The 25,906-nt window shown below is 37.1% G+C and overlaps 2 protein-coding genes across 5 annotated transcripts in view; both read left to right on the top strand.

Moving 5' to 3' along the window:
- The window catches only part of LOC106077944 (A disintegrin and metalloproteinase with thrombospondin motifs 2-like), a 61,302-nt gene extending 49,108 nt beyond the window's left edge, over positions 1-12,194 (top strand). For all 4 annotated transcript variants that reach the window (XM_056044293.1, XM_056044296.1, XM_056044294.1 and 1 more), the window contains exons 15-18: positions 1,400-1,549; positions 2,650-2,811; positions 6,248-6,418; positions 7,966-12,194. In XM_056044293.1, coding sequence (XP_055900268.1) covers positions 1,400-1,549; positions 2,650-2,811; positions 6,248-6,418; positions 7,966-8,147 — 665 coding nt within the window. In that variant the 3' untranslated portion in view covers positions 8,148-12,194. The remainder of the gene's footprint in view (positions 1-1,399; positions 1,550-2,649; positions 2,812-6,247; positions 6,419-7,965) is intronic.
- A 3,656-nt stretch (positions 12,195-15,850) lies between these two features.
- On the top strand, positions 15,851-25,523 carry LOC106077935 (3-ketoacyl-CoA thiolase, mitochondrial-like). The gene is made up of 10 exons (XM_056044298.1): positions 15,851-16,144; positions 17,510-17,685; positions 18,380-18,625; positions 19,240-19,387; positions 19,569-19,628; positions 20,118-20,230; positions 21,191-21,293; positions 22,701-22,798; positions 23,190-23,344; positions 24,609-25,523. The coding sequence occupies exons 1-10, from the start codon at positions 16,129-16,131 to the stop codon at positions 24,688-24,690; spliced, it is 1,197 nt and encodes a 398-aa protein (XP_055900273.1). The 5' UTR covers positions 15,851-16,128; the 3' UTR covers positions 24,691-25,523.
- The last annotated feature ends 383 nt before the right edge of the window (positions 25,524-25,906 follow it).

The following is a 25,906-nucleotide window of genomic DNA, read 5'->3' as shown; positions in this document are numbered from 1 at the left end:
CAGTAATTCTCAAACTAGACACTTGACGCGGTACTATCTCGCTTAATAAAACCATGGTACTTTCTGGCTTCTTGAAACCACGGTACCATCTGGTTCCTTGAAATCAAGGTACTATCTGATTCCTTGAAACCACGGTACCATCTGGTTCCTTGAAATCAAGGTACTATCTGACTCCTTGAAACCACGATACCATCTGGTTCCTTGAAATCAAGGTACTATCTGACTCTTTGAAACCACGGTACCATCTGGTTCCTTGAAATCAAGGTACTATCTGATTCCTTGAAACCACGGTACCATTTGGTTCCTTGAAATCAAGGTACTATCTGATTCCTTGAAACCACGATACCATCTGGTTCCTTGAAACCAAGGTACTATCTGACTCCTTGAAACCACGATACCATCTGGTTCCTTGAAATCAAGGTACTATCTGACTCTTTGAAACCACGGTACCATCTGGTTCCTTGAAATCAAGGTACTATCTGATTCCTTGAAACCACGGTACCATTTGGTTCCTTGAAATCAAGGTACTATCTGATTCCTTGAAACCACAGTACCATCTGGTTCCTTGAAACCAAGATACTATCTGACTCCTTGAAACCACGGTACCATCTGGTTCCTTGAAACCAAGGTACTATCTGATTCCTTGAAACCACAGTACCATCTGGTTCCTTGAAACCAAGATACTATCTGACTCCTTGAAACCACGGTACCATCTGGTTCCTTGAAACCAAGGTACTATCTGATTCCTTGAAACCACAGTACCATCTGGTTCCTTGAAACCAAGATACTATCTGACTCCTTGAAACCACGGTACCATCTGGTTCCTTGAAATCAAGGCACTATCTGACTCCTTGAAACCACGGTACCATCTGGTTCCTTGAAACCAAGGTACTATCTGATTCCTTGAAACCACGATACCATCTGGTTCCTTGAAACCAAGGTACTATCTGATTCCTTGAAACCACGATACCATCTGGTTCCTTGAAATCAAGGTACTATCTGACTCCTAGAAACCGTGGTACCATCTGGTTCCTTGAAATCAAGGTACTATCTGACTCCTTGAAACCGTGGTACCATCTGTTTCCTTGAAATCAAGGTACTATCTGACTCCTAGAAACCGTGGTACCATCTTGTTCCTTGAAGCCACTGTTCTATCTTCCTCCTTGAAACAACGATTCCATCTGGCTCTTCCAAAACACAGTGTACATTATAAACGCAGACTGCGGTGGAGACTCAGTTCTACTGAACAATATTTGGCGGTCAAAGGAAAACATTTATATAATAAGCAACCTTGAAACTTTTTTTAAAGTAAGAACAGCATATCCCCCCTCCCCTTCCCTAACTAGTTACGCTGTTGCTCGCTAACGTTAAAGAAATTGAACTTGTATTTCTCCTCTAGAAACATGCGCGTACGGAGACCAGCCTGGTGTCGCCTTCAATGGCAAAACTTGCCGCCAGTTTGTTTCAGGTCACCCTGGCTACTGCTACCAGACAGTGGTCAGAACACGCTGTTGTGCGTCATGCCAGGACTTCTACAGACCTTTCAAAGGTGAGTAGATCCCGGGCCTGTATCGTCTAAAGTGAAATACAACCTTCACCTTTGTGCAGCACTCGCTTTTCTTAGCAGACGACCTGCCCAAGCAATCTGTACATTATATGATGCAGCTTTTCCTACAAAAAGCTGTTGGGCGAAGTCGGTCGTTGGATTGTAGCACCAAGCAGCTAGTACAACTTAACCAATGTAGTTATATTATATTTTTAATAAAAAAAAAAACTTAACAAATATCTCTTGTGAACAAAGACTCAATAAAACTTTTAAAACAATATCCAGATACATAATTCATAATCAATTATTTTGTTTGATATGGATTAGGGGAAATAACTGCTAAATTATTGAGAGAGATATTTTTAAGTGCAAAGTTCTTCCCCTTAGATAATCTTTTTTTTTTTAAAAAAAAGGATCTATATATATAATTCTCTTCTTCGCTTAAAAGTTTGGACGAGAAGAAGAAGTAAAGGAAAGATCACTCTTTTATTTTTGCGGATAGAGTTATCCCACGAACTTTAGGAGCCTTGCGTGTAGAGAAGTCATACAGTGTATCATGAAAATGTTATTTCCTACATAGATCACGCTCAATAGCAACAATTAAAGAATATTTCAATCTATCTACGAGAATTGTTGAACTAAAGTAATTCTTCATTAGTTTGAGGCGCGAGAAGCTTCTTTCACCAGATTACACAATTACGGCTAATGCATAATACCGTTTTTATTTATTGCCCCGTAGGAGATTTCCATGACTTTTTCATATATTTTACAATTTCAGATTTCCAGGAGCTCCAGGTAAATCAGGCGGGCGCGAGAAATCTAAGTTATAAAATGGTTTAATTTAATAATTTGCACATAGAATTAGCTCGGGTCCTATGAAAGTGTGGGGCCCACTGCGGTCGGATAGGTTGCTGTGGCCTATTGCCGGCCCTGCAAAAAAAGCAGCGTATGCTACGCCGCCGGTCGACTAGTTTTATATATTTTACTTGTTTAAAACTACAAACACCAATGGAAAGAATAAACAAAAGCGATTCATTCAATTAATGTCTTCTCTTGTCTCACTTAATTTAAAAAAAAAACAATTCTCCGTTCTACGCACACAGATTGTGAATACGGCAACAAATATCCGTATTGTACCAACGACAGCTGCAACTCGTCAAAAGGCGAAGCCGACAACTGCTGTGAGACTTGCAACATCGGTGAACCACTCAATGTGAGCTCCTCAACCAGCGAGCGACCTCCTTCCAGTGAGGGGACAACGCCAGGTAAATCCATTGTGTCCTGCCCATAGACATCAATAAATATAGACTGGCCGATGAAAAGAGTCTTTATGAAACGAAAATTTGTGACTTGCAATTTTGTGTACTTTATTATACAGCTGTGTAGTTTTGTTTAATCTCTAAGACTGAAGATCATGCAACTGTTCAGAATTCGGAAATCCGACAACAATAGATAGACATGTTTTCAAGTTACATGAAGTTATTTCCTTTTTCCAGTCTATATTTATTTATGTTTATGGTTTTGAAAATATTAAATATATCTACATTCCTGTCAGTTTGTCTACATTTGTTTTCACCTTTTTGTATATCGTTTACCGTTTGTGGTTGTTGTTTTTTAATATCGTGGTTCATCGTTTGGTCTTTCAAAAAAAAAAACATAATTACATCCCTACCAGTCTTGTCCGTTAGGATCAGGATTAGGATCTATTACCTGCTAACACTTGGATTAGCACGTGACCTCATTGTACGATTCTTGGCCCCTAAACATTTTCACTTGGCTTTGTGAAAATTCATATTGTTGTCCAATTTCAATAGCCTTGCTAAGAGTCAACTTCTGTCCCTGGTCAAGTAGTCTTAACTGTACCTTTTCATGTATGACTCCACTAATGATCAAATCAATAAGCATATCGTCTGGATTGTCATACTCACAGTCCATAATGAGAAGCTTTAGGTCTGTAACAAAGTTATCAAAACTTTCTCCTTCTACCTGCTTTCTCTGATGTGCTCTAAATCTAGACACTCTTTTATTTTGTCTTGGTCTTATGTATCAGTAATATCTAGAGTTTTATAAACTTCTCGGCCCTGTTGACCTATCCACATTCCCAGCCATCCGGCTTTTTGTTTACTATCGGCACCAGCTAACGGTCCTTTGAAACAAAAGCTCACCTGCTGTTGAAACCTTAAAAACTCTTGATACAGATCTTTAGCATTCCAATTCAAAATTGGTTGCTCAAAATATAAAGAAGCCATTATTAGATTAATAAAATCTTTGTCTGGACAGATTTTTTAAGTTTTACCCTGACACCATGTAGAATATTTGTATTACACAAATGTTTAAGAGGGGAGACATATTAGGAACTCCATTTATTACGTAAACACAAGCGGTGCTGCACTGACGCGCTAGTGTGCAAATGTACATATAATACTATTATGTTACAATTCCTTTTAGCAAATCATAAAATTTAAAAAATTCAATTTGGTCTGAAAGTCTAGACAATCGTATCATGAACGCACATATATGGCTCCTTTTGTCTCGAAAGGCAATGGATGCGCCCAGTCACTAGTTTTGGTTTAATCTTGAGACGGGGCAGAATCTGGTGTGGCTAATCAAGCCAATTCTAGAGCGGCAGCAGACTTTGCCACAATTCATACATGTGTATGCCTCCGATTCAGGGCTAGCGGACAGGGCAGCTTTCTTTTTATCCCTCTTGATTAAAGCCGCTTCAATTCTTTTGTTTTCAGCGAGGGTTGTCCCAGCACGCACAGTCTGTCTCCACGCACTCCGGTCTTTGGCTATGTTTTCCCACATACTTTCGCTGATGCCTGTGGCTCTGATGTCTCGCTTGCAGATAGCTCTATATGTTAGTCTTGGGCGGCCCTTGGGTCTCACTCCTTCCACAAGCTCAGCATATAAGATATCTTTCGGGATTCTACATGCACACACTTCAGCGGTTATTCCCGCATGTATCCATTAAAGCAGGGGTTCTCAACCTGTGGGTCGCGACCCCCTTGGGGGTCAATTGACGATTTGCCAGGGGTCGCCTAAGACCATCAAAATAAGGATTGTTATTGTCTATTCTTCTATTGCTGTGTGTGTCTAGTTGGGGGGGGGAGGTTGCGGCAGAGTGGGAGATTGTAAAAAGGGGTCGCCGAGCATAAAAGGTTGAGAACCGCTGCATTAAAGAGTTAAATCAATAAATAGACTTTAAGAAACATTTTGCGCACCGTCTTGTAGGTCTGGATCATAGACAGGTCTGGATCTATAGGCCTATCACCAAACTAGAATATTCGATATCATATATCTAGATCTAGATTTAGGAGATTTGAAATGATGTGTACCTAAGGAATATAACAGTAGAAAGGTCATATGTAAAAATCTCTCAGTTCTACTGATAAAAAAACAGTTTCCCCTTTCAGACCTTGAGGTCTATAGGGCAGATGATGTAAAGGTCATCTGCTCCTGTGGTCTATAGGGCAGATGATGTAAAGGTCACCTGCTCCTGTGGCCTACGGTTTACGAGGTGTGTCGTGGCCATTGTTCATTGCTGGTTATTTACCTTATAAGTAATAGTGAGTTAATGTTCAGCAATTTATTGGACTTGTTACTAAGCACTTTGATTTGTACCTAGTGATCCGTGTGATTGTCAAAAGAGTTGAGCCGAAGGCTCTTCGAACTCTAAGCGTGTAAGCCTGCTTGAATAAACCTTTCTGTCTGGAAGAGGTCCAAGTCAATGCCTATGTAAGACATTGGTTTTTTCCAATGTATCTGGCACTCCGGGCGCATGGACTAGAATGCATGGCCGAAAGCCGAATACACCCGGAAACTCCGCCATTTTCCTATGTTGTACCAAGCTAACCGTGCAGAACTCGCCATTAGTGTAACGGTCCCTTGGGGAACGCGCATGGATTATCGACAGGTACGTGGGAGCTCTCTTTCAACTCCGCACCGTGCAATGGGAAAGCTCTCGCATTCCCTTGGACACTCCCACAGGAGTTTTGTTTCGCTATTCATTTAGCCTAATCACTTCCTCTAGTGATCGTTTCCACCCGAGTGCCACGTTGAGGCAGAATAGCGTACTCGGGCCTAGTGACCCTAATTTTGAGATCGACATCAGATGCCAAAGATATGTTCTATGATAAGTCACTGTAAGGCGGTATACAAAAAAGGATGTAAACCTTTATGTTCTCTACACAAAGGGAAGTCATCCAATACAAGACTTCTGCAAACATCTTTAATTCTAAATATAGGTTTAAATATAAATATGAAATAAGTTCCCCTTTCAGACCGGTCTATAGGGCACTTGATGTAAAGGTCATCTGTTTTTGTGGCCTACGGTTAGAGAGTGTCATGTGGCCAGCACAACGACCAACCGCCTTTATTTTTCCCCAACTGATACCAGTTACCTATTAGAGTTGCGTGGACTCAGAGGCGCCCGAAGATCCCAAAATTAAAAATCAGGATTCGAACCCCTGATCCCGGTACGGAAGCCAAGCGCTTTACCGCACAGCCACCGCGCCTACTGATAAGCATCGGGAAAAATGTATATGTTATTACTAGACCGCTCATCTAGTTTACGAGGGTGTCATGTGGCCGTTACATCATCTACCCTATAGACCCCAAAGGTCTGAAAGGGGGAACTTTACTACTTACTAGACCGCAGTCGGCTGATTGACATCAGTTTTTCTTTTGTATCCCCTTTAGCTCCCAAGCCCAAGACGGAGATCTCTGGGCAGTGCGCGGACAACCCTGGCGTCTTGGTCAACAACATGTCCTGCACGACTGCATCCATTATGAACCCAGAGTACTGCTACCAGGAGAAGATGGTGATGAACTGCTGTGCCTCATGCAGAAGAGCAAACTCTGGAATAATAGGCAAGGCTAAATTGTTTTTTTTTTTGGTTGTTTTTTTGTATTTTTTTTTTGGATAGTGTGATTTAAAGCTTAGCTTATTTTTAGAGGGTTTACAGCTCAGTTTATTTAAGGGAATTATTCATTTACAGCTAAGTTATATTTTTAAGTGATGTTTTGAATTTTTTTCTTAAATATTTTACACAAATTACGAAAACTATATTTAGATTACATATTATCTAGTATGTATACAGGTTATTTATCATTAGTTACACATGACACCGAAATGCACTAGACAAATCTTAAATATTTATAGGTCGATTCTCTAATTAGTATTACCAACCGCCTATCGGGTCAAAAACAGTGGCGTTGCAACCATGGCGCGAAGAGGCTTATATCGCCCAGACCCCAGACTAAAAGAGGCGCAGAGCCGACCTTAGGTCTGCAGTCGTTCGATGCTCTAAAAAAAACGCATGCCATTGGCCTCTTGAAACCATTACCACTTCCGGCGATAACAACGAGGCTAATAGGTGTAAATAAATTCACAGATGTCTTAACTTCAACTGAACAGCTAAAGTTTTGAACATAGATGCCTAGTTCAACAACAATATTTATAAAGCAACCTCTGTTACCGGTAATTGACTTGTATCACTAAACCGTTGTAGGAATAATATATCTAAACTAAGAAAACTTCAAATAACTTGGATAAGTTCATTTTTGAACAAAACTAAATAGAACTTTATTTATTTTATAGACAAAATCAACTTGTGATAAATGAAATAAATGTAGTGGACTTAAATAATAATATCTGTTAACAAAATCTAACTCACTACAATAACACAACCTTTCATTCTCACGTTCTGGAGTCGTCTGTCCAAAGACCAAGTGACGACAATGCCACCTATCAGGGTTGTGTTAAAGCATTAGCAACGAGATATTAACAATATAAATGTTTAATGAGATGAATAGACTTGATGATGACAAAGTGATGAAGTAATATCCTTGTAGTTACACGTTTTATAAACATAATTGCTATATTAATTAAATAATCATCTCTCCACCTTGCTGTCCCACTACGTAGCACATCAATGTTCACAATCACAACACAACACACTGCTGACTTGACTCTAGCATGATAAGTATCTAGTGTGGACTTCGAATCCCATACTAACTCCCTGTAGAGACATAAGAAAAGACAAATTGAAATTCTAGTCCCAAAACACTAAGGCAGCGAAACAACTGCGAAATGCAGTAATGCCTTAAACACTCACCCTAAACAGGGGAACACAGAAGAATCTCAAACACACGACGATACACCAGCATAATAACAAAACCCCTCCATCAGCTGACAAGCAAGGCAACCAAGAAAGTGCGTTCAAAAATTGTGCACTTAATAAACATTGGTGCTAGAATGCCATAACCTACGCACCGACACCACCTGTGTTGCATCATTCACAACCAATCGCTAACCTTTTCCCACCGTCACCATAGAAACACACACACACACACACACTCCATAACAGCGATCACTAATTTAAATAGAAAAATATTAATGCTTCATGTTTCCTCAGGGTGTGAGTACGGCGACAAAAATCCAGTGGCCTGCAAGAGCTCCAAATGTGCTGGCCTGGCTGTAGACTGCTGTTACACTTGCGGGAGTAGGAACTCAAGTCCACTGATTCATTGTCATATCTTCCTGCTAGCGGTTCTCTCTTTACTGACCATCTCAGGAGCACTGGTTATATCACAGTAGACTCATTTAGATCGTAGAATCAACCGCCTCCAGGAAGTTGTCTAGCTTTCTTTAAATCCATAAATGAGATGATTTTTTGACATATTTTGGTATGCATGTATGTTCCATGCTACTAAATGCCTTCACGTGACCAAATGCTGTCACATGACCGATTGCTGTCACATGACCAAATGTGTGTCAAAAGATTTGATATTGGGAATGTATGAAGCCTGTTATTGATATGAAGATACGTCACTAATTGCATTGGATGCGTTATTGCTACGGAAGCGCAAGTAATATTTATTTCCTTTTATTTTCCATGCTGGAAACCTCATAAGTTCACTCACACAATGTTCACATCCTTGCTCCCAAAACTGGTCATAACAGAAGCATTTATGATGTAAAACTTGTTATGTATCTCCAGCTGTCCAGTGTAATTATTTGCCGTTGATTAAGATACGATTGTCATTGTAAGGTGGGTTTAAACCAAGAATGTTACGAATATTCTATAATATCTGTAAAAAGCAATGAAAGCTATACTTGAGATCAGAGAGGAAGATTTTTTAATGTTTGACTCTCCACAATTGTTTTCTGATAGAATAAAACAGATACCAAAAATACAGTTATTAAGGAAAAGAAGAGCAATCGATGTGGAGAAATGTAAGGGAAATAAAATGGAACCTGAAAAAAAATGTATTAAAATGAACAAGAGTAAAACTGGGAAATATTAAAATAGAAATTAATAGACAAAAACACAACATTTCAATGAAGCTCTGTTATAAGATATATCAACGTTGCCAACTTTGATCATAATTTCTACATGCGAAAGAACTTAGAATATTTGACTTTCGTGACAAAAGGGAAGGCAAAACGATTTCATGCTTTTTAAAAAACATAGTTTATCAATGATCTCGTAATATACTCATCATCAGGTTTATTAGCATATGTGCCGTTTGCATACCGTTAGTGTATTCTTACTTTCAGTGAGAGATTACAGTATAGTATAGTATAGTATTCCATTAGTTATTAACATTTTATCAACTATTCTCAGGTTTTCTGTTACTGTAGTATTAGAGTCCTGTTCAGAGAAAGAAATGTATTACCTGAAGTATATTAAATATTGTATGCTGTTTATAAAGAGTAATGTCCATGAAGTACTTAGAGTTAAAGTCAAAAATATGTTCTATTTATATATAAATGTATAATGATGTCTTGACTACGTTGTTATCCACTCCTTGTTGTTGACTTCAAACGTCTTTCAGTACAACAATATCTTTGTAATCTCCCTTTGTAATACAGTTGGTTGAGAGTTTTGTGCACTTACCTTTTAAAATATATTTATAATACGATACTACTTTTGAGAAGCATTATGGTTTGATACAAGTAACCTTTGAACTTAGCACTTTCAAATTTCAAGATATTATGAAGAACTGAGTTGCATTAGGTTTTATTTTTGGCTATGTGTATTCAGCACTTCTTCCAAGACACGTGATCTGGGTGGTAGACTAGAGTTCATAAGCTAGAGGAAGTGACGTGGTGAGTGCCTGGGCATTAGCTATAACCGGAACGATGTTGACGTCACAGTAGTCCCCCCCCCCCCTCTCTCCAAGCTGTTAATGCTCACGAAGTGCTAAGTGCTCATATCTATTAAACCCTGGAGTTTAGGAGCTTAGGTAGCATCCCATATTCGGTATCCCCTTGGATAAGGCTTAAAGTCGTCCGTGGACAGTCATAAACATTTGAGGTACATCTTGTTGTGTTATTTAAATTGCTTTTATATATTTAATAGAGCGCATCTTTCATACTTTTAGCATGCTCATTGCGCTATGGTCCAATCTCTTTTGTTGACTAGGGCGTATGGTCCAATCTCTTTTGTTGACAAGGGGCGTATGGTCCAATCTCTTTTGTTGACAAGGGGCGTATGGTCCAGTCTCTTTTGTTGACAAGGGAGTATGGTCCAATCTCTTTTGTTGACAAGGGCGTATGGTCCAATCTCTTTTGTTGACAAGGTCCAATCTCTTTTGTTGACAAGGGCGTATCGGAGAGATGGCTTTCGTGATGCACTCAGCAAACACAATTCTGCCCTAGTCGGGATTCGGGCTCCTAGTTAGGTAGCCAAGTGGTTTTGGCCCCTCAGCCACAAATCCCTTTTTTTTTTTTGGAAAAGGTCAAAGGTTGTACATTGCCCTTGCCATCAGACTTAAACTGGTTGATCTCCACTACCAAATGAATACAAGATGGTTGGTTATCTTTTGATTCGCCAAAAGTTTTTTCGCTTTAATGACTATGTTTTTGTTTTTAATTAACATATTTATTTTCTTCACAATGCTTGACATTCTTGATTTAAAATACGGCGGATAATTTGAACTCGCATGAAACGGAATTCCAGTTCATTCGAATTCACTAAGGGTTGTGGGTTTTTTTAGTCATTTAATCAGCTTTTTTGAGCTCAATTTTTCCCGGCTCCAGTTCATTCAGAACAGCCGTCGAAACGAGTCTTGCGCAGTATACCTTTAATTGACCGAAACAAGCACGCGCTTTTCATTGCGTTCACCAATCATTTAATTCGCTGCTATCGATCTTCTTCTTCTTCTTCGTTCTCATTGTTATGTTGGAGCGTTCAGATGACTAGACCAATACATGAGATGAGCTGCACAGTGGTTTCCAAATCAGGGAGCTCTCCATATAGTTTTCTTTCTATTGGGGTGATTTGGGGCCAGTGTCTTGTACGGGCCTCTTGGTAAAGAGAGCAGTTTTGGAGGACGTGATCGGCATTCTCTGGTGATACTCCACATGGACAGATTCCAATTTTGAGGTTTCGGTACATATGTTGTCTCATTCTGTTGTGTCCGGTCCTGAGTCGAAAGATTAGACGTTGGTCTTGTCGGGATAGCTTATATGCTATCGATCGATTTCTAGCATCGCACTGTGCGTTTTAAGACAGTAGTTTATTGTGTTTCTAAATTTAGACTTGAAAATGCGCAACTTCTTTTAACTTTAATAATTGTAATTCAAATCAAGCTTATTGTAGAATAATATTACAACCAGAAACAGGCATAAGACAGTGTTCTAGGTCTATAAATTGTGTTAGGCAATTTATAGGCGTTAATAAACTATTCAGCAAGGGTGTGCCTAATGAGCGACAAAGTTTGTCCACCCCCTCCCCTCTCACCCGACCCCCCATGTCACAGAACGCTCCAACAAGGCAGCATGAACTGTGTTGCAATAATAATCACTTCGATTAGTCTTTAGGACCGTTGGGGCACCACATAAGATCTGTTGACAGTCTTTCTTCATTCCTCTCTTTTGTCTTGAATAGAACCCTCTTTCAATTGCAGGCCCATTCATTCTTTTATGTTGCCTTCTCGCTTTTTTTCTGTCTGCCTCTTCTTCTTTGTCCTGGTACTGTTCCCTGAAGGAAGGTCTTGGCAAGAAATTGCAATAGAGTTTTAGTTTGTGCAGTTGTTTTATTTTTACAATAGTTAGCAGGTCATCGTGGGGTCCAATATATTTGCTAGATCTAGATTATCTTCTAGGTCCTAAACAGAATATTACAGTTGATTGTTCAAGCTCAGAATCATATGAAGGGAAAGTGGTAATCTTATATCTCTGTTTATGAAATACTATACAGACGTTACTTCAAAAAAGAAGATGATTACGTCCTACGCGTGTTTCTAGGTCATTCTAGCCATGCATGTTAACCAATGACTAAAATTCTGCCAAAAAAAAAACCTGCCCGAGATAGGGCAGATAATTACGATATTTCCGTGAACACTCAGTGAAAAAAAAAAATGCCCAACATAAAATGCGAATCACTTTCTCGTCTGACGAAGTAATTTTGTAGAACTCAATCTTATTCTGTTATTATTTCCCCTGTTGAAACGAAATCAAACTTTAAGAATTCGAATTGAACGGATTCCATTGTAGTTTATGTACTTTAATTATTTATTTGTTGTTGTTTTTTTTTTGCTTGTATTTTCATGTTGTTGTTTTTAAGTTTCTCTCATTTGAAAGCAATATAAAACGTATGTCTCTGAAAATAAAAGTATCAGATGTTCATTTGGCATCTCAAAGTGTTTTGTTTAAATCACTTGTAAACGTTTTATGTTTTTGAATTGATCAAAAAAAATCTTTTTCTGTGTACATGCAATGTCTAACCAGAACATAGAAAAAAAACAAAAATTTGTTTCTGTAGAACTAAAGTTGTAAATAATTTTATAATGACATTTGCAAGTTGATGCCATCAATAAAAGTTATAGTATAGAAATTGTTTCGTAACTTTTTCTCAAATGTTTTTGTTCATGTTTTTTACTCTACAACAACTTCATAAAATACAGATTTTTCTACATTCAGAGTCTACTTCCATTTCATTAACCCACAAATATTAAATGGTACCTTACCTTTCGCGTTGATACAGATATGCCAGTATCTTCCAAAAACATTTTCAGTCATGGACCATTGTATGTTGGTCTCTCAAGAGTTCCTTCTTTTTATTCACTTACAGTCGTTTGCCCACACCCACCCCTTTTGGACAACTGTGTTTTTCAGAAAGTGTTCACCCGTCACTAAATAGCGGCGTATGCTACACAGCGGCTCCTCTAGTTTATATTATTCCTAAGTATTTCATTTATTTACCAATAGTTTATTAACTTATTGGTTAATTTTTCAAATTGATTCTTGTGTTGTCAGGTAAAAGAAATAATAGTGCAGAATTTTATCTTGATTCGAGGTTTGGGTGTTGGAGAAATAATGTGTGTATAAATAAGTGATAAGAAAACATAAATAAACAACTAAAACACAACGTAACTAAAAAATACCTTTGTAGACCCATGTTTTTATACCCTATGCTAAGTGGAAATAGCTTTTAAATCTATGGAAGACCACCGCATCCCTAAACGACTCTTGTATGGCCAACTAAGCGAAGGAAAGCGCTCGCAAGGTGGTCAAAGAAAGCGCGTCAGGAACACCCTCAAAGCTTCTCTGAAGGCGTTCAGCATAGACCCTGGCACCTGGGAGACAGAGGCACATGACAGAGCATCATGGCGTCGCGCTGTGAAAACTGGCGCACAGGTTGCTGAGGAAAATAGAACAACGCTGGCAGAAGAAAAACGCCAGAAAAGAAAATCAAGACAATTGACACTAGCTCCAGCTGGAATAACCTGCCCAGTGTGCGGCCGAACATTCCGGGCTCACATAGGTCTCACCAGCCACATGAGGAGGCATAAAACCCCAGTGCAAAGTCCTCAGCCCCCTGGATGACAAAGTGGTCATCATCGAACCACGATGGACGAACTATATAAATCTACAAATCGTATTTTATATAGTAAAATACATGGGTAAATATAACAATTTTAAGTTTCTTCTAAGTAGACTAAAATGAGAAATTAAAGATGCTGAAACATCGAGGGGGTCTAAATGTCTACACGCAACAGCAAAAGAGAATCAATGTAATTAATAATCTCTTATAAATTGATGCTGCTCTTATTTTGAAATATTTTAGTTAGTTTCTTCTTAAATACAAATACAAATATAGTAATGTTCTAATCGATTGTCTTAACTCATATTTTGAAAGTATCATTTAACTCTTAATCTCCGTAATTTTTTCCCACGTTCTGACTGAATTGTTCTTTTTTTTTTCACATTTGATTTAACTTCAATAACACCTTTTGTTTCAGAAAACGCTACTTTTGATCTAAAACTATAGGAGTATGCATGCTCTTTTTTCTAAAACACAAAATTAAAGTTTATAAAAATCAAACATTGAATTTAATACGGTCAAATCAACGGTGGTATCGTTTATTAGGAGAGAAAGAGTTAAAACGATAAAACAAAGAAAAGTCTTTTTGTACACGTTTTGTTGCATTTCCAAGGTGGTCAAAGAAAGCGCGTCAGGAACACCCTCAAAGCTTCTCTGAAGGCTTTCAGCATAGACCCAGGCACCTGGGAGACAGAGGCACATGACAGAGCATCATGGCGTCGCGCTGTGAAAACTGGCGCACAGGTTGCTGAGGAAAAAAGAACAACGCTGGCAGAAGAAAAACGCCAGAAAAGAAAAGCAAGACAAACGACACTAGCCCCAGCTGGAATAACCTGCCCAATGTGCGGCCGAACATTCCGGGCTCACATAGGTCTCACCAGCCACATGAGGAGGCATAAAACCCCAGTGCAAAGCCCTCAGCCCCCTGAATAACAAAGTGGTCATCATCGAACCACGATGGACGAACTATATATATATTGCATTTCCAACTTTTCCTTTGTTCTTATAAATTCTCTTATGTTGAGAAACAAAGGCCGTGAGACTCTCTGAGGCTTACCAGGCAAGTTCAAAGCCATAGGAGGACACTAAAAGAGATAAAGCCTCACCGAGGAGGGCAGAAAATAAAAACAAGACAAAGTGAACGTTAAAACTAGTCTTATAAGTCCTACGCTGCAAAATTAATTTTGTTATGTTAATAAGCACTTTTTAGGTCAATATTTGAGACCAAAAAAAAGAATCGCTCTGAAGCCTTTTTCAACATGATAAATTCACGTTTGTCTTTTTCACGATCATCAGAACCATTGACTATATATGTCACAACCTAACGTGTTATCTTCTTGATCAATATCTAGTCCAGTGATTCCTTCTTATATAGTGGTCGTGTTTTTAATAATAATAATAATAATAATAATCTTTGTTGTCCCTATGGAAATTTGTCTTACAATTTGTGCATTAAATCAAACAAAAAAACATTTTAACTATAACAGTTTGCCTTCATTACATAATAGACTTATATTCTCTTTCGCCTTTAATCATACAACACATTATGAAAACATTAATTTTTTTATCAACTTTTTACCTAGTACAGTGAAGTTGTACAAAGCATGCACGCTTTGACCGTCGTAATTAAACATACTCCACACTATAAAGAGAAAGACTTAATTATTCTGACTATAACAGGCGAATAGCAAAAATTAATAGGCCTACTAGAAATTTCTATTATTAAAAAATACATTAAAATCATCATTTATCACGTTGTCTAAAGAATTTAATTTCTAGTCATTTTATAGAAAGGCTGTCTTTTTTTAGTGAGCTCAAAAGGTGGTCAAGGTGCCCCACGAATCGCTTTAAAGACCAGCTTAGGCGCCAACTTGCCTTAGCTGACATAGAAGAGAGCACCTGGTTGCATTCGGCCTCAGAACGAGACAGTTGGAGGTCACACACAAAGGCCGAGGGATAAACATTTGAGACGAAAAGAAAATCTGCTGCCGAGGACAGACGCAGATGGCGAAAAGAAAATCTTAATCGACCACAGGCGGACAATGGTTATGCTTGCCTGAGTTGAGGCAAAATATGTAGGTCACAGCTGGGGCCGCGTAGCCACGGAAAATAATCATTTCACATTAATCTTCGGACTCGAAGATAAGCCTTATAATATTATAGAATGCCTTGGCAAAGTAGGAAATGGAGAAATCATTTCTCACTTTGCTTTGACGTTTTGGGCATTCTATAGAATGCTTAGGCATTCTATATTTTTATGCCGGATTATGTCGGAAACATAATATATTAATTAAATCATATCAGATACATGTGTATACTGTATAATATAGGCTAGGGACGTGGACAAGTTCTCCCTTCTTTTGTGAAGATTTGTGACACCATTTTGCTAGTCATGTGACAGGTAATAGAGACCAATTAAAAAAAAAAAGAGCTTGTATCTAGGCCAAAGGTTAGGTCAAACTACTAAAGAAAGTTTTCCAAGTCTTAGATCTAGTCTAGCTGATTTATCAGGTCAACCAACAGGAGGGTATAAAATATATCTTTCTGAACTTTGTACTTCGATCAAGATAACTGTATGTGTGTGTTCATAGTCCAGAACTTGTTTGTTTCACTTCACTGATTCACATTGCCTGCCTTTGGAACTGCATGCGTTGATCATTTTGAAGTCTAAACTTCATCATCTGAACCCAGGAAAATATTTGATTTGATAAACTGAGCCTGAGGCTAACTCAGTAACTGACTAAAATGGTTGTTGCAAAAGGTTGGTTCAAGTTCAGTGTTTATTTTATGTAGACTAGACATCTAGATTCTAGACTCTAGTTGTCTAGGGTATTAGTTTAAGTTTACGTGACTAGATACGCAGAATCAGGTTTCTCAATCACTCAATCTATTCAGTATTCTAAATCTAGGTAGTAGTCTAGAATAGTATAGATTATAGATAGATAGATCTAGTCAATCTAGTCTAGATGTACAAGTACAGAATATTAGAGATTTAGCTTAAGGCTTAGCCTTAGGCGCCTTAGCCCTTAGGCTTAGTAAAGTCTAATCTAGAATCTAGATCTATAAATTACTTTACATTACATAAACTCTAGATTTAGTCTAGATCTATAATTATATCTATATAAAAAAAAATAAGTCTAGATCTATAATTAGTATATTTTATATAATAAGGATAATCTATTCGAATCTAGACTAGATATCTAGATTCTCTAGAGTGACTAGAGAGTAGAGTCTAGATTAGAATTGAATGACAGAAAGTTTGAGAATGGCCTAGTCTGTCTGGGGCTGTAGATCTAGACTAAATCTAGAGTACTAGAGTAGACCATTGGCCCAGGCGCCCCCGCTTAGAATAGATCTACCTTTTATTGCAATCTAGATCTACGATAATCTACATATGTAGGGGCCTACTATGTAGATCTACCGTCTTATAGTTATATTGATGCTTGTCTGACTTCGACAGATTACTCTGCAGATGTCTGAGTTTCTTGTCCGGGTGTATTCAGTACGAGTAACCAACAAGAACACAGACGCACACAAATTAACAATTGAAGAAGCTAAGTCCAAACGGTTATAAAACACAGATGATGGTTTAATAGTGATAAAAGACCACAGTCGAGTCTCTATATATATATACGACGTTGGTTTTCCTGGTATTTCACGCAACCCATTCCGTGCTCTAATGGCACTAACATATAATATATAGGGAATAAGAAATCTGATTCATGGTAGATCTGTGGGGCATGAGTATCATTATTATGTAATGGTCAGTGCTAGCATTTATCAAACTGTGGAGCCTGACAAGGTAGTTGGGACTTCCTGACGATGGCAAAGCTGGTCAATTAAATTTTCAAGTTACTAAAAAGTGTTATATTTTATTTATTTTTTAAATGTTTTATATAAAATATTTTGAATGCTCCTTCAGAGTTGAAGATAATTTACTTCCTAGTCGAAACCTCCCGCAGGATTATGGGAGATGGAAGCGGACAGGGTTTGAACCTGGGCCATCAATAAATCCGAATGACACTCTAGCACGCGAACTCTGTGATTCAAAATTTTGAAACATTTTATCTCTAGTAATGCTTTAATGATGGAACATTTATATAAAAAGCAAATATTTTTTCCATAGTTGTATCAGGGGTGTATATTGTGGCTGCAAAAAGGACAGCATTTGGTGCTTTTGGAGGAAAACTTAAGAACCTCTCTGCAACAGATCTGGGTGTCATAGCCACACAGGCAGCGCTGCAGGCAGGAAAAGTCAACCCACAGGATGTGAACTCAGTTGTTTTTGGAAATGTCATTTCGGTAAGATAATCTATGGAATCAAAGACTTTAAGCATTAATTTATGAAATAATCTAAGATTTTTGATGTCCAAAAGCTCTCAAAGTCAATTTTTAGTTTGTTATTGGCTCTATAGAAAGCATCTAAGGCTTCTCAAATGCATCTTTATAATGGGCAAATGCAGGCAAATTACCTTACAAATAACCATGTTCTTCTTGAGGCTGGTGTGGACAGTATTGAAGCACTGCTAAGCATTCTACAGCTGTGTTGTATTGGACACCTATTCCACATAGGGCAAACAACAGCTTTTTCTGCATAAAATGGGGTGGATGAGTGGTTAAGTGCTTGGCTTCTGAACCTGGGGTCCTGGTTCGAATTTAGGGGAAAACTGGGATTTTGAATTTCTGGATATTTAGGGCACCCCTGAGTCCACCCAACTCTAATACTAATAAGTACCTGACTTTAGTTAGGAAAAAGTAAAGCTGGATCGTCCTTGTTCCTACGACATTACACCCTGCTCATTAACCGTTGGCCAAAGAAACAGATGACCTTAACATCATCTGCCCTATAGATCACAAGGTCTGAAAGGGGGAACTTTTATGTTTGTCAACATAGCTGTACTAATTATTATTATTTTATTTCTGTATAGCCGTCTTTAAAGCTTAGTAATATCCTGTAGAATTTCACTGAATAATGTCTTTGCTTTTACTCATTTAGTCCGCTGTGGATGGCATCTATGGACCACGTCACATTAGCCTCAAATGTGGAATCCCTGAGCCAGTGCCATGTTTGCTAGTTAACAGACTGTGTGGGTCAGGATTCCAGGCTGTGGTCAATGGCGCCCAGGACATCATGCTTGGAGACAGTCAGATTGTGGTCGCAGGAGGTACGGAAAACATGAGCCAGGTGCCTTATGCTGTCAGAAACATACGATTCGGAACAAGGCTTGGGGAAGACCTTAAGGTAAAAGAAACATCAATATGTTTTAAGGAATTTCTTTGAGACCTTCCAACTTAGCATTGTTTGCTTTTGATAAGGCGTTTTTTGTTCAGCTTACCCTTGTTGATGTTTAACTAAACTTTGACACAAATCATGATTAAAGCTTAAAATCTTTTCTTAAACAAAATAAATTTAATGTTCAATGTTGAAATATGCAGAAACACAATTGAAATATACGAAATTCAGCTTACTTCAAAACTGTTTTCCACTGTACTCTAAGCACTAAGCACACATGTTGGTGCTGTCTCTAATCTCCCTTTTCTCTTTGGTTCCACCCTCCTTTACCCTCTCCTCTCCAACAGTCTAGTGAAAGTTTATCAGTGTTTTGATCCATTTCTTTTTCTTATCAGCTGTCTTGGTGTACAAATGAAATGAATGTTTATCACTGATCCAAGCATTGGTTCTTTCACTTATGGGCTGTTGTCTCATTATATTTAAATTATACATATAAACATGTGTTTACCGAGACCACTTTGACTTCCTGTAGTTTTGGTGATTTTTTTAATGTGTCTTTCTTAATTACCTTAAAGATCAATGTGAATTAACTGGTTTCTTTTGCTTGCATATTTCTTGTCTAGCTTCAAGACATGCTGTGGGAAGGTCTAACTGACACAATGGTCAAGTTACCCATGGGCATGACCGCCGAGAACTTAGCCGAGAAATACAGCATCTCCAGGGAGGAATGTGATAAATATGCCATTCAGTCGCAAACCAGATGGAAGAAAGGTCAGATTTTATTGTTGCATTACCTATGTAACTTATTTTATTCTTCTAGGATAGTTTTTCACCTTTACTATTTATAATAATTGAATAACACAGTTGTGGTTTGAATCAATAAATTCAACTTACATTTGACAGATAAAATTTAAAATATTTGCATCTTTTCCTTTTTTATTTCTGTTTTCAGCTCAAGAGAGTGGGGTATTTAAAGATGAAATTGTTCCAATTACAGTTAAAGGCAAGAAAGGTAACTATTCATAACTCAAATCGGCTTATTTTTCATTGTTATCAACATTCTGATTTGAAATACTTGACTTTAAAAATTTCCTTCCTAATTACTTCGAAGAGTCTTAGTTTTCATTTGTTGTTTCTATTTAGCAAATTATACATTACTTTTTTTTTTGCCATTAAAATAATTAATAATCTCTATATAAGTAAATCTCTAAAAATGTAAATCTCTAAATATGTAAATCTCTAATTATGTAATGTACATATTAGTTAAAACTTCTGCTCAGCATGCGGAAACTGCCATCATTGACAGAACTCAGCAGACTAAACTGCAATAAGCAGGCAGGCAGTGGATCTCTTACAGAAAGCAATTATATGGGCAAAGGAAGCCAGATATTCATAGCAATCATTATTTTTTTCAACCACTCACATTATTGTTTTCTCCTGGTAATGTTAACAAATAATTCACTTATCATACTTCAAATAAAATTATTTGCGTTGTCACCAGGGGATGAATCCTTTGAAGTTGATGAGCACCCACGCCAAGCCACACTAGAAGGCATGGCTAAACTTCCGCCTGTTTTCAAGAAAAACGGTGTGGTTAATGCTGGAAATGCTTCGGTAAGTTTTTTTTTTAATTCACTAAATGAGCTCTTTTCAAAAAAAAGCTTTTCTTAAACCCTGGCTGTTTGAATGACGAATGTGCATTTCATTTGGCATTTTTGTAACATATTGTTATGTGTAATGCACTGTTGTAAATGTTTTTCTCCAGTATAATAAATATATTACTATTGATATTAAAAAATAATATAGAATAAAATATTTACAATAGAAAGTACAAATAAAGAAGTCAAGTAAAGGAACACATTTTCAGACCTTGAGATCTATGGAGGCAGATGATGTAAAACGTATCTAATTATATGGCTGATAGCTAATGAGGGTGTCATATAACCTGCACAATGACCCACCACCTTTACTTCCTAAAACTATATCAGGTACACATTAGATCTAGTTGGAATCAGAGATGTCCTAAAAATCATGAATACCAGTCTTCACAGGGATTCAAACATGATACTGCTCATTTGTAAAGCCAAACACTTCACCACCCAGCCACCACACCTTTAAGTACAAATGCAAGAAAAATTTGTTGAAACATTTTTTTTTTGTTTTGTGTACTGGTACTCAATACTTAGATTTCAAAAAGATACATGGAAATCTTATATTATTTTAAATTTTCTTAATGGCTTTGTATAGCTCACCGGGATATCACTTAGTTTGATAACAGTTTAAATAAATGTTTTATGGTTCAATTTTTACACTAATGATTATAAATCCAATAGTCCTTTTTGCTCCTTCACAAAATTCGCTGATGACAGATTATTAGTATTAAAAAAGATTTACCTGATCTAAATATTTTAATAGAAGAATTCACCTGTCAACATCATCATTTCAAAAGTGACAATTGGCTCAAAGTTGTTTTTTTTTCTGTTTCTATATGAAAAATTATATTGGTATTTTTGTATTTGTTAGATGGATTGTACAATTGTCTCCTTGTAACTTGTTTGGGTTTTTTTTTCCTAGGGTATTGTGGATGGAGCCAGCACTGTGATCCTGGCCAGTGAGGCTGCTGTTAAAAAATACAGCTTAACACCACTTGCCAGATTGGCTGCATATGGCATCGCAGGTACTGATAAAAAGCGTTAAAATAAAACCTCACTCAAAGCGCAGTTTGGACATGCCAAGCTACAAACCAAATGTGACTTAAATTAGTAGCAGCACATATAAGTAATGGTTAAATGCAAAAGATCATCATTTAACTCCATATATACACTCATTGTGTTAATCCACCAGATGATATCAAAATTAAATATCAATATTACACTACAGTGGATCCCTGGACACATTGGCATCATGGGAAATGAAAAGGCAGATAAGCTATCAAAGGCAGGTTCATCTATGGAACTACCAGATAGACCTGTTAACTACCTCACCCTAAGGTCAATGTTAGTCAACAATCACAAAGAGGAGTGGCTCAACCAATGGGCATCAGGAAACACAGGCAGAGCCATGTACAGAGAAATGACTACGCCTAACAAACTGGACAGTATTAACTTCTTCCCCCGCAAAGAACAATCTACAATTTTCCAACTAAGAACAGGACACACACCACTATTAAATTACCACCTGAACAAAATAAACTCCACACAACTACCCCTTTGCAGACATTGCGCCCACCCCTTTGAAACCATAAACCATATCCTCTTTGAATGCCCCTCCCTAATCCACATTAGGCAGACCCTACTTCCACTACAGCCCAACATAACCAACACCCTGTACGGCAGTGCTGAACATCTGAAGAAAACAGCACACTTTTTTTCCTTGGCACAGTCTGCAAAAGAGCTCACAGCTCAGCAGCAATAAAGCTGGCTAGAAGAAGAAGAAGAACTCCATATATAGTGCCTGAGAGGCTTAAATTCTCTCTTACAAAAGCTCTGAAGATGTCACAATACAGATTAAAAAGTTCTGGCTTCCCACACCTTTTGAGAGTTAGAAGTCAATAGAATAATAGATAATCGAAGTTTTTTTTTTTAGGTACCGGTATGTTAAAGCTGATTTTGTTTGAGCTTAAGTAGACTTTTGGTTTGATTTAAGTCTATCTAAGTGAAAAACATGAATCATCTGGATAAAAATTATTTGTATGTAATGACGTCGTTGAGCTTTCAATAATTTTTTTAACAATAAAGCTTATTAATCTGATCATTTTTAAATATACGACACAATGTATAGTCATTGTTCAGATATTTAGCCTGGAGTTATTCCATTCAACTAGTGAAGAGAAAATACATGAAAATGGATTATATCGACAATTAAATGTCAGTAATTGAAGTCCAGAAAGCTGTATGGTGAGACCTCACAAAACCAATGCAGCCCATTTTTTGTTGCTCTTGTTTTCTGCTACTCCTCAATATTTCTTTGTGAGTGTGTCAGCTCAAGAATAAACAGTAGCTGAACACTGCCGGCTGCTTGTAAGACATTTTGTTTTCAAGTTGATCATGACGCAGTATGCTAATGAACTTGTTTTTTTTATCAGGTTGCGATCCCAAAATAATGGGCATTGGTCCAGTGCCTTCTAGCAAGGCTGCTCTGGCTGCCATTGGGAAAACTGTGAAAGATATGGATGTTGTAGAAGTAAGTTGTTGTTTTTGTTATTAAATTATTTGCCCATTTCAACCAGTCACAAACAAAACATATATATATATTGAGACATCCATAAGTAAAATGCAAAGCTCGCTACATTAACTTATGGGAGAATAACAAATTGAAAAATGCACAATATATAATATAGAAATTATTGTATTTTTACTGCTGCTTCAAATAAGCATATTTTTTTTTTTTTGAGAAACAAGGCTTTTGTCACATTTTGTATAATTCATTATTTACAAGAAGCTAAATTGGAGGGTGGGAGTTTTCTATCAGTTGTTTAAATTAATTCAGTAAATATTTTTATCTTTAGTTTATTGTAGAGAGATGTTTCTACATATTTTCACCTCTCAATCAAAAAGAAATAATTTTAATTCAGGTTAATGAGGCGTTTGCTCCACAATTTTTGGCTGTGGCTAAAGAGTTGGGTCTAGACAACGACAAAACTAATGTCAATGGTGGAGCCATAGCACTGGGCCATCCTCTTGGAGCAACAGGAACAAGAATCACAACAAACCTTGTCTACGAGATCAGGTGACATTCTGAATTTCTTTTCAATATTTTTTTTTTATTGAAGTGATTTTCAAGTGATTCTCAGTTAAGGTAGAAAAGTTGTTTTTTTTTTTTCTGAACAGATCAGGTCAGTGTTAATACCAATTGTTTTCTATACTTCACTTGTATGTAGTGTTTGAAAGCTATGCTGCAAAAACTTTCTCAAAGCTCTTAGATATAAAAGGAAAATTTTAAGAGTCTTCTTTCTTCTTCTTCTTCTCATTGTTATGTTGTAGTGTTCAGATGACTAGACCAATACATAAGATGAACTGCACAGTGATTTCCAAATCAGGAAGCTCTCCATATAGTTTTCTCTCTATTGGGGTGATTTGGGGCCAATGTCTTATACGGGCCTCTTGGTAGAGAGAGCAGTTTTGGAGGACCTGGTCCGCATTTTCTGGTGATACTCCACATGGGCAGATTTCACTGGTTCCAATTTTGAGCTTCCGGCACATGTAAGAATATAATTCCTGGCTTACAATTCAAAGCAATCTCTTACCAGTAGAAGATTGCAATCTCTAACCACTAAAAGATTGTAATCTCTAACCACTAAAAGATTCTAATCTCTAACCACTAAAAGATTGTAATCTCTAACCACTAAAAGATTGCAATCTCTAACCACTAAAAGATTGTAGTGCACGTCTTAAAATGAAATTTTAAGGGAATAAATAAAATAGTTTTGTGATGTTTCAAGCACTAGGACTTTGAATCTTGCTTGGGGCCTAATTTTTAATTCAGGATGTTTAGCTGGTTCTCATGTCTTACCATCTGTATATCTCAGTGACACAAAACTGGGCTAGTATGTCCTCTTTGTGATTACAGTAATAAAAGAAGATATACTTTGACTATATATATACTTGTCTCTATATATTTGACTATATATATACAACTTCCATCTCGAAAGACATTGGATGTGACCAGATCAATGATCCTCTACAGTGCATTCTAAAAGATATTTATGCAATGTTTTATGTATTTGTGGGAGCGTGGTTGAGAAGATAAGTACGCTTGTTGGCTTGAAAGGGGGTTAAGTTTCAACACCCGACTTGTTGTTTACTGAGTACCTAAAGGCAGCACGGAAAACCTTCTCCCAGATACCCCTTCCCCCCCCCCCCCCAACTGGTCCACAAATAAGATTGGACTTAAGCGCTCTGAGCATGCTATAAGCTTGAAAGTAGCGCTGTATAAAAGCTATAATTTATTTTATTTATTTATTTTTGATATACAATTTTATTTTTTTTACTAGACGAAGAAACTTGAAGTACGCTTTAGGAAGTGCTTGCATTGGCGGAGGTCAAGGAATCACAGTTATCTTGGAGCGTGTGTAACACTTGAGTGAAATGATAGTTCTCAATATGTTTCTGTCTTGTTACATTGCTGTTGATACAATTATTCTTGTGCCATATACGAGTTGTTTATCAGACTCTGTAGCATGTTTATATATAATTGTTATATTTATTGAAAATTTTCCAAATTTTGGTGTTGAAATTGTATGTAAAATATCTTGTTATTTCTGGTCTACTTTGTATTTAATATTTACCAAAATTTGATCAAGTGATACAATGTTATCATTCTTGGATCTATTTTATTTTTTTTTACAAGCTGACGTCTTATAATAATTTTTAGAGATTTATGTAATTGTTAAATGTATACCAGTGTCAATTTTTTTTACTCTGATGACTTTCGAATTAAAAAACAAATTAAACAAATCTTGATGAATGACTTGTAATTTGATTTATTTCTATTTTACTTCAATAAAGGCTTACAAGTGCTCTGAAGTGCTATGACTGAATCAGCCAGGAAAACCAATGACTTAAGAAGTTTATCTCTCTAAATAACATGCATGACTCAATTAACTCATGGATTGGTGTAGGAGGTAAATATCTTCTATTTTGAAGGAACCTTATCTTATATAATACAAACCCTACTTCAAAAAAGAAGATGATTACATCCTACGTGTCATGCCTTAAATTCTGCCAAGTCACTGGTTTTCCTTGCTGGCTCAGGCAACCCATCCCATGCTCTAATAGCACTAGGGAAGAAGGAGCACTTGTACAAATTTGTCCTGTAATTTAAAAGATAAGAATAGTTGTTTTATTGTTGTATACAAGCTATTTTTGTTTCTTCATGAATAATCTTGACATTAAACATTTTATTTTTGCTTTGTTGTCATCGTTGGTGCATTGACTGCAAACAATCATATATGGAAAGGTAAAGCAGAGCAATATAAAGATGAATAAAAATATTTTTAAAAATGAAATAAACAAAAGTTACCAGCTTTCTAGTTCAAATAAATACCTAAATATCTTTCAGGATAAAACAGATAAAACAAAGTTGGCAAAGGTAGATAAGCAGGTATTGATGAAGCAAGAAAGATTTTTTTTTCTCCTGCATCGAGAGTATTAAAATCATGTTCCATAAACTAACAAAATGGAGGCGCGGTGGCTGAGTGGTAATGATTGGCTTCCAAACTGTGAGTCCCCGGGTTTGAATCATGGTGAAGACTGGGATTTTTACTTGCGGTACGTATAGGGCGCGTCTGTG

Source organism: Biomphalaria glabrata, chromosome 10, assembly GCF_947242115.1.
Source record: "Biomphalaria glabrata chromosome 10, xgBioGlab47.1, whole genome shotgun sequence".
NCBI classification, from domain to species: domain Eukaryota; kingdom Metazoa; phylum Mollusca; class Gastropoda; family Planorbidae; genus Biomphalaria; species Biomphalaria glabrata.
Note: the sequence above shows the minus strand (reverse complement) of the source record. Positions and strands in the feature narration are given on the sequence as shown.